We start from the raw sequence: 14,163 nt of genomic DNA, 5'->3' as shown, positions 1-14,163 counted from the left end.
AATGGCCATGTGGATGAAAAGGCAGACGGCAACAGGTGCCATGGAAAACGCGGGGAGGGGGGGTATTGAAGGGGAAAGGGCTTTAGAGCGCGCAATAAGACACCAATCACCTTATACTTATGAGTTCATAGTTCAACAAACGATTATCTCATCTTCCTACGTTTTATAGTGGGAACAGTAAAGCGCAAATTGATTACATTCTCATAAGACGCCACTGTCACTGAACGTAAAGTTGTTCCCTATGAGATCATCGCACCTCAATAACGGCCGTTGATTGCCGTCCTGCGAATTAAGCCACCGATAAAACAGCGTGAGGAATGCACTGGTTAGCCGCGCATTAAATGGTGGCGCGATTTCGTAAGAAGACAGAAGAAATCATCTCACTCACGCGAATCGTGGAACCAAATGAAAGATACGATCCACAAAGCGACCTGTGCAACTCTCGGGGTCACCAAGCTAGGTAGACGGTACATCAACCGAGATACTTCGCTTTGGAATGACGATGTTGAAATGAAGGTCCGTGAAAAGAAACGCTTCTACCACAAGTTTCTCGACGATAAAACGCTCGTCAATTGGCAAATTGTTAAGAATGCCAACCGGGAAGCAAAGAATGCGATCGCTGTCAGTCGAGCGGACCATTACAAAAATCTTGACGATAAACTGGACACTCGGGATGACGAAAGAGATCTGTATCGACTTGCTAAAAGCCGTAATGAACGTACACAGGATATCGAACACTTCTGTTGCGTTAATGACAAGAACGGTACTTTGCTTACCGATCGTTGAGCCGCGACGGATAGATAGTGAGAATACTTCGAGCAGATTTCAACTGAAGAATTTGTTAATCCTCCACTTCAGCAGTTCCACCTGTTAGCGCAACTGAAGTCGAGGAGGCAATGAAACGAATGAAATCGAAAAAAGCAGCATGGCATCTGAGCTCTGAAAAGCGAAGAACTGGTAGCCAACACCGTGACTAAGTGAATTCTTTAATTAGATTATTAAGGAAGGTAGAACACCTTCGGACTGGCAGGAAAGTACCACAATATAGAAAAAGAAAGGTAATCCAGCGGAATGTTCAAATTACCGTCCGAGCCGGTTATTATCCCATACGATGAAGATTTTGGAACGCAATCTTCACAACCGTATTATTTGATTTATCAAGAACTGTGGAACTACTGACGCAATATACGCTGCGCGGTTACTCAGAAAGAAACACCGTGAGAAGCATCGCACTCTTTACATTGCATTTTTGGCTTTAGACCGTGTGCCATACGAACTCATCTGGTATGCTCTACGACAACACTTGCTGCCAGAAGAACTTGTGCGCTGGGTTCAATTGCGCCCCATACACTGCTTTATGCAGATGATGTTTTCCTAGCATTTGATAGCAAAAATGATCTCGAGCAACTTGTCCAAAAATGGAATGATCGCCTCATGCAACACGGTCTCAGAATGAATCGAAACAAAACTAAATTTTCGACGATCGATTCCCACAATTACTGTCAGCGGCAGTGATCTCCCCAGAACTGAACGATTTAAATATCTCGGGTCAACGCTATCAGCCAATGGAGAACTGCGTTATGAAATTGCTTCACGCATTTACGCAACCTGGATGATGTGGCGTTCCACAATAGGCGTTCTTTGTGATCGACGTATAAACGAACGTCTCAAATCTAAAATTTACCACAAAGTCGTCCGTCCTGTCGCTCTCTATGATTCTGAGTCTTGGCCGACTATAAAGGACAATGAACGGCGCCTTGCGGTAATGGAGACAAAGATGTTGTGTTGGACTAAGGCGTGACACGCTCTGATTACATCTGAAATGAGGATATCCGCGATCGATTTGGGGTTGCACCGATCGTGGAAGAACTGCGAGAGACGCGTCTTCGATGGTATGGTTACGTAATTCGCGCTAACGAGAATTCACTTGCCAAGATTGGTCTGAACATCGAAGTCGAAGGTAAATGACCAACAAGCCGGCCGAAACAACTGTGGGTTGATACGCTGGATGCGGATTTAAAAGCCTCGAGATTGCATCCAGATCAGGCATAAATGATAAAATAAAATGGTGAAAGCGATCACGACGAGCCGACCCTGCTTATGAACAGGACAAAGGTTGAAAAAAAAAGAAGAAAAAAAGAATCTGTTATCGGTTGTGATTTTCGACCAAAGATAGGAGAAATTATCAATGGTCTTAAAGTTGTGCGATCGGTACGCTAAGAAGACGGAAGACCGATGTCGAAATGAAAGTTCGAAAAAAGAAATGCCTCTACCATAAGTTTTTCGACGATAAAACCCTGACCAATTGGAAAATTTACAAAAATGCCATCGCTGTTACCCGAGCGGTCCAATACAGACATCTCTTTATGATAAACTGGATACTCGGGAAGGCAGGAGGGATTCGTCACGACTCATCAAAAGCCAACACTAACGCACGCAGGATAGCGAACATCTCTGTTGTGTTAATAACAAGGACGGTATTTTGGTTACCGATGGACGAACCGCAACGGATAGATGGTAGGAACATTCCGAACAGATTTCAACAGAAAGATTTGTTCGTCTTCCACTAGCTCTCCCTCTACCGGCTTGTCAAAGACAAAGAAGTCGAGGAAACAAATAAGCGAATGGAAACGGGGAGAGCAGGACCTGACGATATTGTATCAGGGATGCGGAAAGCGAAGAGCTGGAACCCAACACTGTGGTTCACTAAGTTCTTCAGTCGGGTTATTGAGAAGGGTAGGCACCATTTGACTAGCAAGAAAATACAGCCATTCCAATATGGAAAAGAAAGATAGTTCAGCAAATTGTTTAAATTAGTGTCCGATCTGGTTGTTGTTCTATATCATGAAGATATTTGAACGTATTCTTGACAACCGTATTTGCGACATCGTTCAAATAACCGCGAATCAAGGTGAAAGCTAATGACGAAATGCACGCTGCACGGTTACTCGTGGAGAAACACCATAAGAAGCAACGCGTCAAACGAACTCATCCGGTATATTCTGCGGCAACACCTAGTACCTGAAGAACGCACGCTGGTTTAAATTACTCTACCACGATCCGAAAAATAAAGTCCGAAGTGTGGCGGGTATATTAAGGTCGCTTTGTGCATCAAGAAAGCACCCTCTCACCATTCCTTTTTTTTCTTTTTATGTCAAGCGCCCTATACATTTCTGCTTACGTCTGAAAATAAACCAACAGGTTCAAAAATGGAATGGTCGCCTCACACGCGATATCAGACTGAATCGGAGTCAGAGTTTTTGATAATCATCCCAATGAAACCACCACAGAAACCGCCCTTCACGAGTTAATTACCAAGGTTAAGCGGTCGCTACAGTACAAGTAACATATATGGAGGGATTGTTCGTCGACGATAATATCAAAGCACCTTCTCCCCTGAAGCTTCAAATTAAATACGTCGCAGTGTGCAGCGCTGACAGATTATGTGAGTTCGGATGTTGAACAGCAGCCTTAACTTCTTAGACGGAGTAACCTTGCGTCACACCAAAGCCGAGCTGTAAGAGGAATTTTGCTGTATGCTTTCCAATTAGGCCAGAATAGAAGGTCGACAACGTTTTGCAAGGTTATGACACCGTATTCTTCTCCGACGGGCCAGTCATGTAGACCTCTCCTCTTGAAAACCCCTGGGTGGCGACTGTCAAGAGTGGAATCTACTTGCACCTTAGAAAAAGACCGATCACGAGAGCTTTTGGGCCAGATGTGTATAAATGCGTACCGGGTGGATTTATAGGGGATTATGCCTTCAGGCTCGGTATACCTTACAATTAACATCACTGAAGTTACATAGAGGAAGGAGAAACCATCGAGAACTCCCATTACGATTGCCCAGCTCTAGCCAGAATCAGGCTGTAGACCATTCCTTGAAAATATCGAAGTGACTTCTAGTTGTAAGGTGGGGGAGCTGCTATCCTTTGTGAATGCTAGGAACCAGTTCCGAAAGGTTGGCTGGATTCTGATTCCCTTGCTCTTCCCATAGCAGTCATGGCCTTAGGAGTCTGTGGCATCAAAATGAAGCACAGCAGCGCTAGTTGGATTCCTCGGAGCGGGCACTGATACCTACCTACCCTATGGATGATGGTATTAGGTCTGGCAGTTCAATGTTCGATTGGAGAAGGCGGGACGATTCAGATTATTGAGTGAATGAAATTGGTGGTGATGTAGATTGTAGTGCACACTTTTCTCACTCGCCCTGTGAATTACGTGAAGGGTGCCACTGCAGGAAATATTGAAATAATTGAAAGCTTAATCAGAAATCAATAAATCACCACCTACAAATATTTTGTTAACTCTGCATGAGCATCTTAGCATGTCTAAACTCTACGCCAAATCGTTACCAGAAATGCTCACACGGCATAAGAAACAATGGTGACTGCGTATTGTCGTGACCTTTTGGAGTGGACGGTGAAGAAAGCACTCGGTTTCTGTTTACTTTAGGGACAAAAGGGAATTACTTTTTTTCGGAAAGCAGAAAAAAAAAGTTATTGAAAAATATGCAAAAGGTTTTAGGTTCAAGGGACAATATATAGATTATGAATAATAACTGTTAGTCTCATCTTAGTTTCCTTAGTCACTATTTCGCAAAATCCTCGACGCCTCTCGTAATTTAAAGAAATATTTCTGATTAAATTCGCCTCATTCCCCATCCTTCCAGTTATTATATGACCCGCCTTCTCTTCTGCAAAATACCTTTCGATATTTCCGCTTTAATGCTTTGTAAATAAGTTATTACTAAGCTTTAGTAAATACTGGTTGATTTCTTAGCCGCCCGAATCCTCAGGACAATTCTTATCATATTTGAATTAACTTAGGGGCACAACATTCATAAGTTCCGCTTCAATTACTTTTTCTCTGATTTCGTCAATCATGCTTCAACAATGTTTGGTTTTACCCTGCCTTTCTTCTCTTTCTGAGGTATTGGTTATATAAATTAATTTTAAGCATTTTACGAAAGACAGCGTTCATGTTAACAAATCTCATCAAGCTATACTACAACCAACTTCATGACGAAGCGCCATCATCAGACTTCAAATTTCAGTATATTTTTTTATACGTGTCAAGCTTTGAACCAACGAAAAGCAATATGTGGGAAGGTTTACTTCTTTGTTTTATTTGGAAGAAAAAAGCAGCTGAAAGTTATCGATTACTGTTTGAAGTTCATGGGGTATTGCGAATGAAAACGGAGATTTGGAACGATTATTGCTCGAAAATTCGTGCCAAACTCAAGAACAACTTGAAAAATCACTCGGAATGGCCCAACCAGCCATTGCAAGGCTTTTGAAAGCATTGGGAATGATCCAAAAGGAAGGAAATTAGGTACCATGTGAACCAAAACCAAGAGACATGGAAAGACGCTTTTTCACATGGGAAAAACTGCTTTAACGGCAAAAAAAGAAAGGGTCTTTTGAATCGCATCGTAACTGACGATGAAAAGCGAAAAAAATCATATGGTTATCCAGGACAAGCATCAACATCGAAGGTAAAGCCGAAGCTCATGCTCTGAATTTGGTTGAATCAGAAGGGAATCGTGTACTATAAGTTGCTTTATTGGAACGAAATCATCATGAGGCGTTACCAGCAACAATTGATGAACATTTTAAGTAACCGCATTGCAACCATTTTTTCAAAATAAAAGTTAAATTTTACGAGAACAATCCTTAAAATTAATTTATACTCCCAATACCAAAAAACCGACCGAAACAACCAAGGATTGATGATGATTCGAGAGCCTCTCGATTTCATCCAAATCATGCCTATGGCCGAGCAAAATAACGCAACTGAGCAAAATAAGCTGACCCTGCTTCTGAATGGAACAAAGGCTGAAGAAGAAGAAGATGGCGGACATGAATTTATGTCGCTGAGATTTCATCCAAATCATGCCTATGGCCGAGCAAAATAACGCAACTGAACAAGATAAGCTGACCCTGCCTCTGAATGGAACAAAGGCTGAAGAAGAAGAAGATGGCGGACATGAATTTATGTCGCTGAGATTAGTTTGCTTCCGTTTGACGTCCATGTGTCAAGAGGCCATTTTGGTTTGTCAAAAGTACCGAGGTCTGCCTTGCCGCATCAGCTGAAGTCGATGCCCTAGTATTTTGACAGAGTTTGGAATTGTTGATTAGCATGATCTAACAGTCAGTTTATTTTGCTGATTGGCCTGTTTTAGGACCTGCTACCGGGAGAAAGAGTAGCTGGATTTTCCCATAGTGAAGTAACTCCAACTATACTTAATTTATCTTTTTACCTGATCTCAGCATTTTGTTTTTATTTTACTGGAAATAATAGTGAGTACATTTCCTGAAACCATCTCCCTTTGTCTGGACTTTGGATCATTATGTTATGTTCTATTGCACTTTTATAGTAGCAATCATCGACTGTAACGTATTACTTGATTGAATTTTCGAAATATTTCTTATATTCGGCGTTTGGTTTCGTTTTTCGACTTTTTGCTCCCCCCACATCTTTGAAAACGTAGGGGAGGATTCAGCGCTAGAAATCATGTTTTTGTCATACAAATTTAAAACAAACTGGTTGTTGCAGATTAGATAGCACTTTCAAAAGTGTAGAAAATAAGCACACAGACTGTCACTTTCACGACTGTTAAGCTGTAATGCTGAAATTTGGAAGGAATCTCGGCAACAGATGTGACAACCTAACAAACAAGTCGGGAAACCGGAAGCTGGGCGCTTCAGATATGAAAGGTTTTGTTTGCTTCTTCTGTGAGTATATTTGTGTAGAAGTGTAGAACTATCCCATTTGTAAGTATGGTAGCCCGTTATGTTTATGCATTTAACATGTCAGATTTAGTACTTTGGGTTGTAAATTTACACGGTAAAGACAAATTTGAGCTACTGTAACTTGGTTACTAATAGTATGATTTTGATCAAACTTGGAGATAATCTGCTTCATAAAAATATATAAAATATACTACTACCAACTTTCATAACTCTGACATAACTTAATGTGGGTTTTACTCAATTCTCCCAAAAATATGATAATATACTATTATTAACTTAATCTGAATAGATGGTACCCTAACTGGAAAGACCGAGGAACTCGCAAGAGCCCTTCGGAAAAGGTGCATTGACATCTGCGCTCTGCAAGAAACCCGATGGTCTGGTGCCAAAAGCTGCGACATTGAACGCGAACGCGGTAAAAATGGCTACAAACTTCTCTATTTTGGTAACCCACACACTCAATATGGTGTTGGCATTGCCATCTCAGAGGGTTTCCGTGATGTCATTAAAGAAGTCGAACGATTTGATGATCGGCTGATGAAGCTCACCATTATATCAGCTGATCGCACTATACACTTCTTCACCGCGTATGCACCACAGGCAGGTCGACCTGATGCCGAGAAAGATGCCTTCTGGCAACTTCTCGATGAAAAGACTTGTCACGTGCCTGCTGATGATTACATAATCATTGCCGGCGACCTTAATGGTCATGTGGGTGAAAAGGCAGACGGTAACAGGTGCCATGGGGGAAAGGGGTTCGGAGCGCGCAATGAAGGTGGCGAACGTATAATCGATTTTGCGGACACCCATGACCTTGTACTTATGAATACATGGTTCATCAAACGATTGTCTCATCTTCCCACATTTTATAGTGGGAACAATAAAACGCAAATCGACTATATTCTCATAAGACGCCAACATTTTACCACTGTCACTGATTGCAAAGTCGTTCCCTATGAGACCATCGCACCTCAACATCGGCCATTGATTGCTGTCTTGCGAATTAAGCCACCGATAAAACGGCGTGAGGAACGCACTGGCCCGCCGCGCATTAAATGGTGGCGATTTGGTGAGAAGAACGAAGAAACGGTCTCACTCATACGATTGCCAACCATTACGAATGTGGAAGAATCATGGAACCAAATGAAAGACACGATCCACAAAGCGGCCTCTGCAACCCTCGGGGTCACCAAGCCGGGTAAGCGGTACATCAACCGAGATACTTGGCTTTGGAATGATGATGTTGAAATGAAGGTCCGTGAAAAGAAACGCCTCTACCACAAATTTCTCGACGATAAAACGCCTGCTAATTGGCAAATTTATAAGAATGCCAACCGGGAAGCAAAGAAAGCGGTCGCTGTCACCCGAGCGAACCATTTCAAAAATCTTTACGATAAACTGGACACTCGGGATGGCGAGAAAGATCTGTACCGACTTGCTAAAAGCCGTGATGAACGCACACAGGATATCGAACACTTCTGTTGTGTTAATGACAAGAACGGTACTTTGCTTACTGATCGTCGAGCCGCGACGGATAGATGGCGAGAATACTTCGAGCAGATTTCAACTGAAGAATTTGCTCATCCTCCACTTCCACAATCATTGCCGACATTTGGAGCAGTTCCACCAGTCAGCGCAACTGAAGTCGAGGAGGCAATAAAACAAATGAAATCGGGGAAAGCAACAGGACCTGACGACATCGCATCTGAGCTCTGGAAAGCAAAGAGCTGGGACCCAACACCGTGGCTCAGTGAATTCTTTAACCGGGTTATTCAGGAACGAAGAACACCATCTGACTGGCAAGAAAGTACCACTGTTCCAATATGGAAAAAGAAAGGTAGCCCAGCAGAATGTTCAAATTACCGTCCGATCCGGTTACTTTCCCATACCATCAAGATTTTTGAACGCATTCTTGACAACCGTATTCGCGAAATCGTTGAAATAACCGTGAATCAAGCCGGATTTGTCAAGAACTGCGGAACTACTGACGCAATACACACTGCGCGGTTACTCATGGAGAAACACCGTGAGAAGCATCGCCCTCTTTACATTGCCTTTCTGGATCTTGAGAAAGCGTTTGACCGTGTGCCACACGAACTCATCTGGTATGCTTTACGACAACACTTCGTGCCAGAAGAACTCGTGCGCTGGGTTCAATTGCTCTACCACGATCCGAAAAGTAAAGTTCCAAGTATGGCGGGTGTATCAAAACCGCTTCGTGTCTCTGTTGGAGTTCATCAAGGAAGTGCCCTCTCACCACTCCTCTTTGTCCTTGTTATGGACACCGTCACACGGGATATCCAACGTCCAGCGCCCTACACACTGCTTTATGCAGATGATGTTTTCCTAGCATCTGATAGCAAAAATGATCTCGAGCAACTTGTTCAAAAATGGAATGATCGCCTCATGCAACACGGTCTCAGATTGAATTTAAACAAAACTGAATTTTTGACGACCGATCCCCATGAAACAGGCACAATCACTGTCAGCGGCAGTGATCTGCCCAGAACTGAGCGATTTAAATACCTCGGGTCAACGTTATCAGCCAATGGAGAGCTGCGTTATGAAATTGCTTCACGCATTAACGCAACCTGGATGAAGTGGCGTTCCACAACTGGTGTCCTTTGTGATCGACGTATCAACGAACGTCTCAAATCTAAAATTTACCGCAATGTCGTCCGTCCAGTCGCTCTCTATGGTTCTGAGTGTTGGCCGACCATAAAAGACAATGAACGGCGTCTTGCGGTAATGGAGACGAAGATGCTACGTTGGACTAGTGGCGTCACACGTTTAGATCACATCCGAAATGAGGATATCCGCGATCGTTATGGGGTTGCACCGATCGTGGAAAAGTTGCGAGAGAGGCGTCTTCGATGGTATGGTCACGCAATTCGTGCAAACGAGAATTCACTTGCAAAGATTGGTCTGAACATCGAAGTCGATGGTAAACGACCAAAAGGCAGACCTAAGCAACGGTGGCTTGATACGCTGGACGGGGATTTGAAAGCCTCGAGATTGCACCCAGATCAGGCATTCGATAGAGCCAAATGGCGAAGCCGATCACGACGAGCCGACCCCGCTTGTGAACGGGACAAAGGCTGAAGAAAAAGAAGAAGAACTTAATCTGAATAGATATCAATATGGAGAGTATTTTGAGGCCTGGGCACCACAGCTTCATGCATTTTTTCGAATTTTTCGGTTGGGTAGCTTCTGAGAATGAGTCCGTTAAAGAAATCATCACTTTCCACCCCCCCCCCCATTTCCCCCCCTTTCTAACAAATCTTAAAACTAAAACCGGCTTCGAAAAGTACTAATCGAGACCTTCCATTTGGTACCACACATGACTATATTCCGTGGAAAAAATGTTTACAACCCCTTTTACATGTATGGGCACCCCCCCCTAAATCGCAACGTAGAAGGATGTCACTCATTGCAAGTCTGGGCACCCACAGTTCCCACCTTCTCTCCAAATTTGTCAATCGGTATAGCCGTTTCTGAGAAAAGTGCATGTGACAGACAGACAGACAGACATTGAACCGATTTTAATAAAGTTTTGTTTTGCAAACAAAACCTTACACCTTTTGCAAACAAAACCTTAAAAACAGAGCTATCGAGTCAATAGAGTATTAACCTGTGGTAATTAAGGGAAGTTTTTGATTAGCATAGCATACTCTATACAAGGATGTAAACATACAAATATTAAAAGAAAAAAAACACCAGACCACTACCTTTGCGAATATCTTTATTTCTAATTTATATTCATCAAGAACCAAATAATTTAATAAAATTAAGAGGAATCCGCTGTCTTGATCTCCCATAAAATTAAGACCCATGATCTATGAAATATTTTTTTAACGTAAAGGTGTAGGCAGCATGAATATTAAATTAAAAACTTCCCACGAAGATTAAGTATAACATTACTGTACATACCATGCCTGCTTTCGAAATTAACCTCTATATCACTGCCTTTATAGCTTCGTGTATGCTTCGTCAAATCCAGTGATTCGCCTGCAAAAAAAGAAATAAAATTCTCAAAAGCGGGTTTACAACCTTTAACATTTAAGTGCTCTTGTTCCAGCGTGCGGCTGATTTACGAGCGCAATAAATACTTGCTACATATATTATACAAATTTGGTTAAATTTCCTACAGAGCATAATTAAACGCTTCTAAAACTCCTTAATAGGAAAGAAATGTAGAAATATCATCGCGTAATATTTAACAAATTCAATGAATCCTGTTTTTTTGAAAAGGTCAGGAGCAAAGCAGTTAAACGACGAATAATGGAGTTTCCTATTCAGCACTTTGCGTTGTTTTGAGCGAGGGTGAAAATTCTGATTAGGGGCTTATTGTTTGTATTTGAAATTGTAATGATCTGAATAGTTGTTACAATGGAAGCAATTGTGGGCGTGTAACAGCGATTCTACCCTGTTCCAATCCGAGAGTAAATATTTATGCAGCCAAATTTAGTTCCTGCTCATAAATTTTATTCATAAAATGAAACCAGCCATTCACAAAATATATGCAGTAGTAAAGCAAAGCAAGAATGCAGTAAACCAGGACTCTAAACTAAAGGAAAATGGAAATTGGTTTTCGTTTAGTGTTTCTTAAATTCTAAAGGAATTTCAACATTTTATGATGATAAATAGTTTGTAGTTTTTAATTATCTGATTTGTGGTTTTGACAAATGAGAAAGTGTTTAACATGTAGAAATTCATTTGTTAAACAGAAGAGTTTGCCTGTATATTTTGCGGATATCATATCCTTCTCGATGCACGGATTTCACTTAAATTTCCAGAATGCCAGCTGAATGGGATGGGCGCTAAGTCGTCCAGTAAGTTCGCATAGTATCTGCGCATGACTATTTTCCCTTTGTAAGGAAGGATGGATGGTTGCCATTCATCCTTGTGGGGCATAGCGTGCCAAGTAAACATTTCATCAACAAGAGGTGGAGCTTCAGTCGCACAGTTAAGAAGTGTGGTGAACTGTTCCTCCCACCTTTTCAGTTGCTCGTCATCGTGGATGAAGAGCCGACCGTGAACGTCCCTTATAGGGACATCGAAAGATTTGTGACCACAATTCGCAGCGTTCAGTAGAGCCTTCAACCCCTTTTGTTCATCGACCCGCTTACCCTTCGGGACGTCACCGAAGATCTGCGTGGTACCCGAGAAAAAAACAGTTTTGATAACGATCCCATGCTCATAAATGTCCTCAGACGAATTACTCAGGACACGAGCGATCTTTGGACCGTATGAGCGGTCGATGTTGAACTTAGCAATCGACGCTCTCTAATCCTGCAAAAAGTGGTGGATGCAACACGCAAGCGAAGACAAGAGACAATCGGTGATCCGTTTCGAGGTCGATGTCAGCGTCTTTCTTGCTACGCACATCCAGAAGACAACTCCTAAATCTACTGCTGATCAAAAAGTGAAACCCACCTGAATTTATAGTAAAGTTGGCGGTCCAAGAATGTGTCACCAATGAGGAGCCGGTGGCAGTTGCAAAAATCAATCAATCGTTACGCTCCGAAAGACCAAGTTTCTCCATCATATGTCTGAGTAAGGTGTTGTTAGAACCTACCTGGGAGTTCAGATCACCCATCACGACCACAATGTGACTTCAAGGAAGCCTCTCCTGAACTGTAATTTCTCATAAGAAGCATTCCTCGCCGATCAGAAACCGGAATCAAGAGAGCGTATCTTACGGCAACCGTCAGTAACAATCCGCCATCGGATTTGCGCCTGTTATCACTTGGCCTTCCAGAATACAAAATGTGGCAAGAGCCAAAGGAATACTCTACAGAATTTCATCATCTTGCCTCATATAGGCCCAGTTTACATCGTTGGAATTCTCGCTAGGGTTGGACAAGGCGACCCTAGATCCCGTTATCTAGGAGCGTGCGAATATTCTAGGGCGGCTTGGTCTGATTATCCCATGACCTCTTCGCGGTGCACGCTGGAAACCGTCTTCGGACGGGCCAAGAGTAAGTAGGGGCGGGTTGGTAGTAAGCTAATCTAACTGGTGGATCTGTTTGCCTGCTGGCAATGCGTAGGAGCAAGTGGATCTGGCGGGGAATAAGCAGAAGCAACAGCAGTACAGTTGGTGTCAGTGCCGTAGCACCGCCGTGCGGAAACCAACTACAGGGACCTCCACGAGCGAGACGACAGACGGACCAGTGGTTTCCTGCTTGAGATCCACTGCCCTCCAGCTGGATGTAGCAAGTACGAGCCATAACACTAACCGTCGACGTCGAAGCCCCCTCAAAAGCAAAAACTGACAAGAATGTCCTGGAAACCGGCCAAGAAGCGAATATGTATTAGAGCACTGCTCAAGAGCAGTACAAGAAGGCCAATCATATTGTGAGCAAGATTGCGAAAAATAAGGAGGCCGGTACTGTCGACGAATGGAATGAAATGGACCTCGTTAAATAGTAGGCGATTGTTAAAGAATATAACAGTGAACGCTTGGCAGACGAACAAAAAGCAAAGCCCGAACAATTTCGCTAGCGGGAAACTAGCGCCGGAGTACACCTCCGACCAGTGTTGAGACCAGGTTGTCGGAGATGATCATTGAGCATCTCCTGTATGCCAAAGGCGAACAGACGGGATTCATTCCCCCGCTTTGGTTCCTCTCAGGTAGCCCGAACCAATTCTCAGTAAAGATAAAAGTCACGATGAGATACGCAGGAGAACCGTCGCTCGCATCTAGTTGCCGAAGATCCGCATGGATAAAGCTCGTTAAATCCCTGCGCCTTCAAAACCCCAAGATTCCCTTGGACGACTGGGCAGTTTTCAAGGAGGAAGCCAAAGCGAACAGCCAGCCTCTCCTGCTCTGTATAAACGGAGAGTGCCTGGAAGCATTGGGAAAGGTAGACTACAAAGTACGGTTCGGAGTCAGGAATGCAAAGGTGAAAGTGCTCCACTTCGCGGACGACGACCTGGGTCCAGTCGACACTGCCAACGAGCTGTTGCAGGATATGAAGATCGACGGTCCGACGGAAACTGAGGTACCCTATACGCAATAGGATCATGCTGAGGGGCGTGCAGATAAACCTGCAGCACTTAAAGGGCGCCTCGGCTAATCTGCTTATCTTTCTACTAAAGGAATACATCGACATCGTACTAGTACAGGAGCCATGAATCGGAGGCGACCGAGGCAAATATCATAATTTATTCCATAGCATAAGAGACGCTGATTGGGACAAATTTAGAGCATGTATCCTCGCGAGGAAGAATCTGCTTGCTTTTCTGCGCCCGGACCAGAGTTCTAGTGACCTAGTTCCGGCTAAACTGAAGTAGGCGGGGGCAGAGAAGGTGGCTATTTCCCCGGCTACACAGGTCACACACACAGCTCCGCCAGAGGAGTTGCAACATTTGCCGACCTCCACAGCAGCAAAGAAAGCCAACCTTC

General features: G+C 43.3%; 1 protein-coding gene across 4 annotated transcripts in view; it reads right to left on the bottom strand.

The window, feature by feature from the left end:
• LOC119658055 (histone deacetylase 4) overlaps nucleotides 1-14,163 on the bottom strand; it is a 322,316-nt gene that overhangs the window by 138,510 nt on the left and 169,643 nt on the right. For all 4 annotated transcript variants that reach the window (XM_038065300.1, XM_038065308.1, XM_038065301.1 and 1 more), the window contains exon 3: nucleotides 10,686-10,763. In XM_038065300.1, the coding sequence (XP_037921228.1) occupies nucleotides 10,686-10,763 (78 nt within the window). The remainder of the gene's footprint in view (nucleotides 1-10,685; nucleotides 10,764-14,163) is intronic.

The sequence above is a fragment of the Hermetia illucens genome, chromosome 5, assembly GCF_905115235.1.
Source record: "Hermetia illucens chromosome 5, iHerIll2.2.curated.20191125, whole genome shotgun sequence".
Taxonomy (NCBI): Eukaryota; Metazoa; Arthropoda; class Insecta; order Diptera; family Stratiomyidae; genus Hermetia; species Hermetia illucens.
The sequence above is the reverse complement of the archived record's forward strand: the minus strand, read 5'-3'. Positions and strand labels throughout refer to the sequence as shown.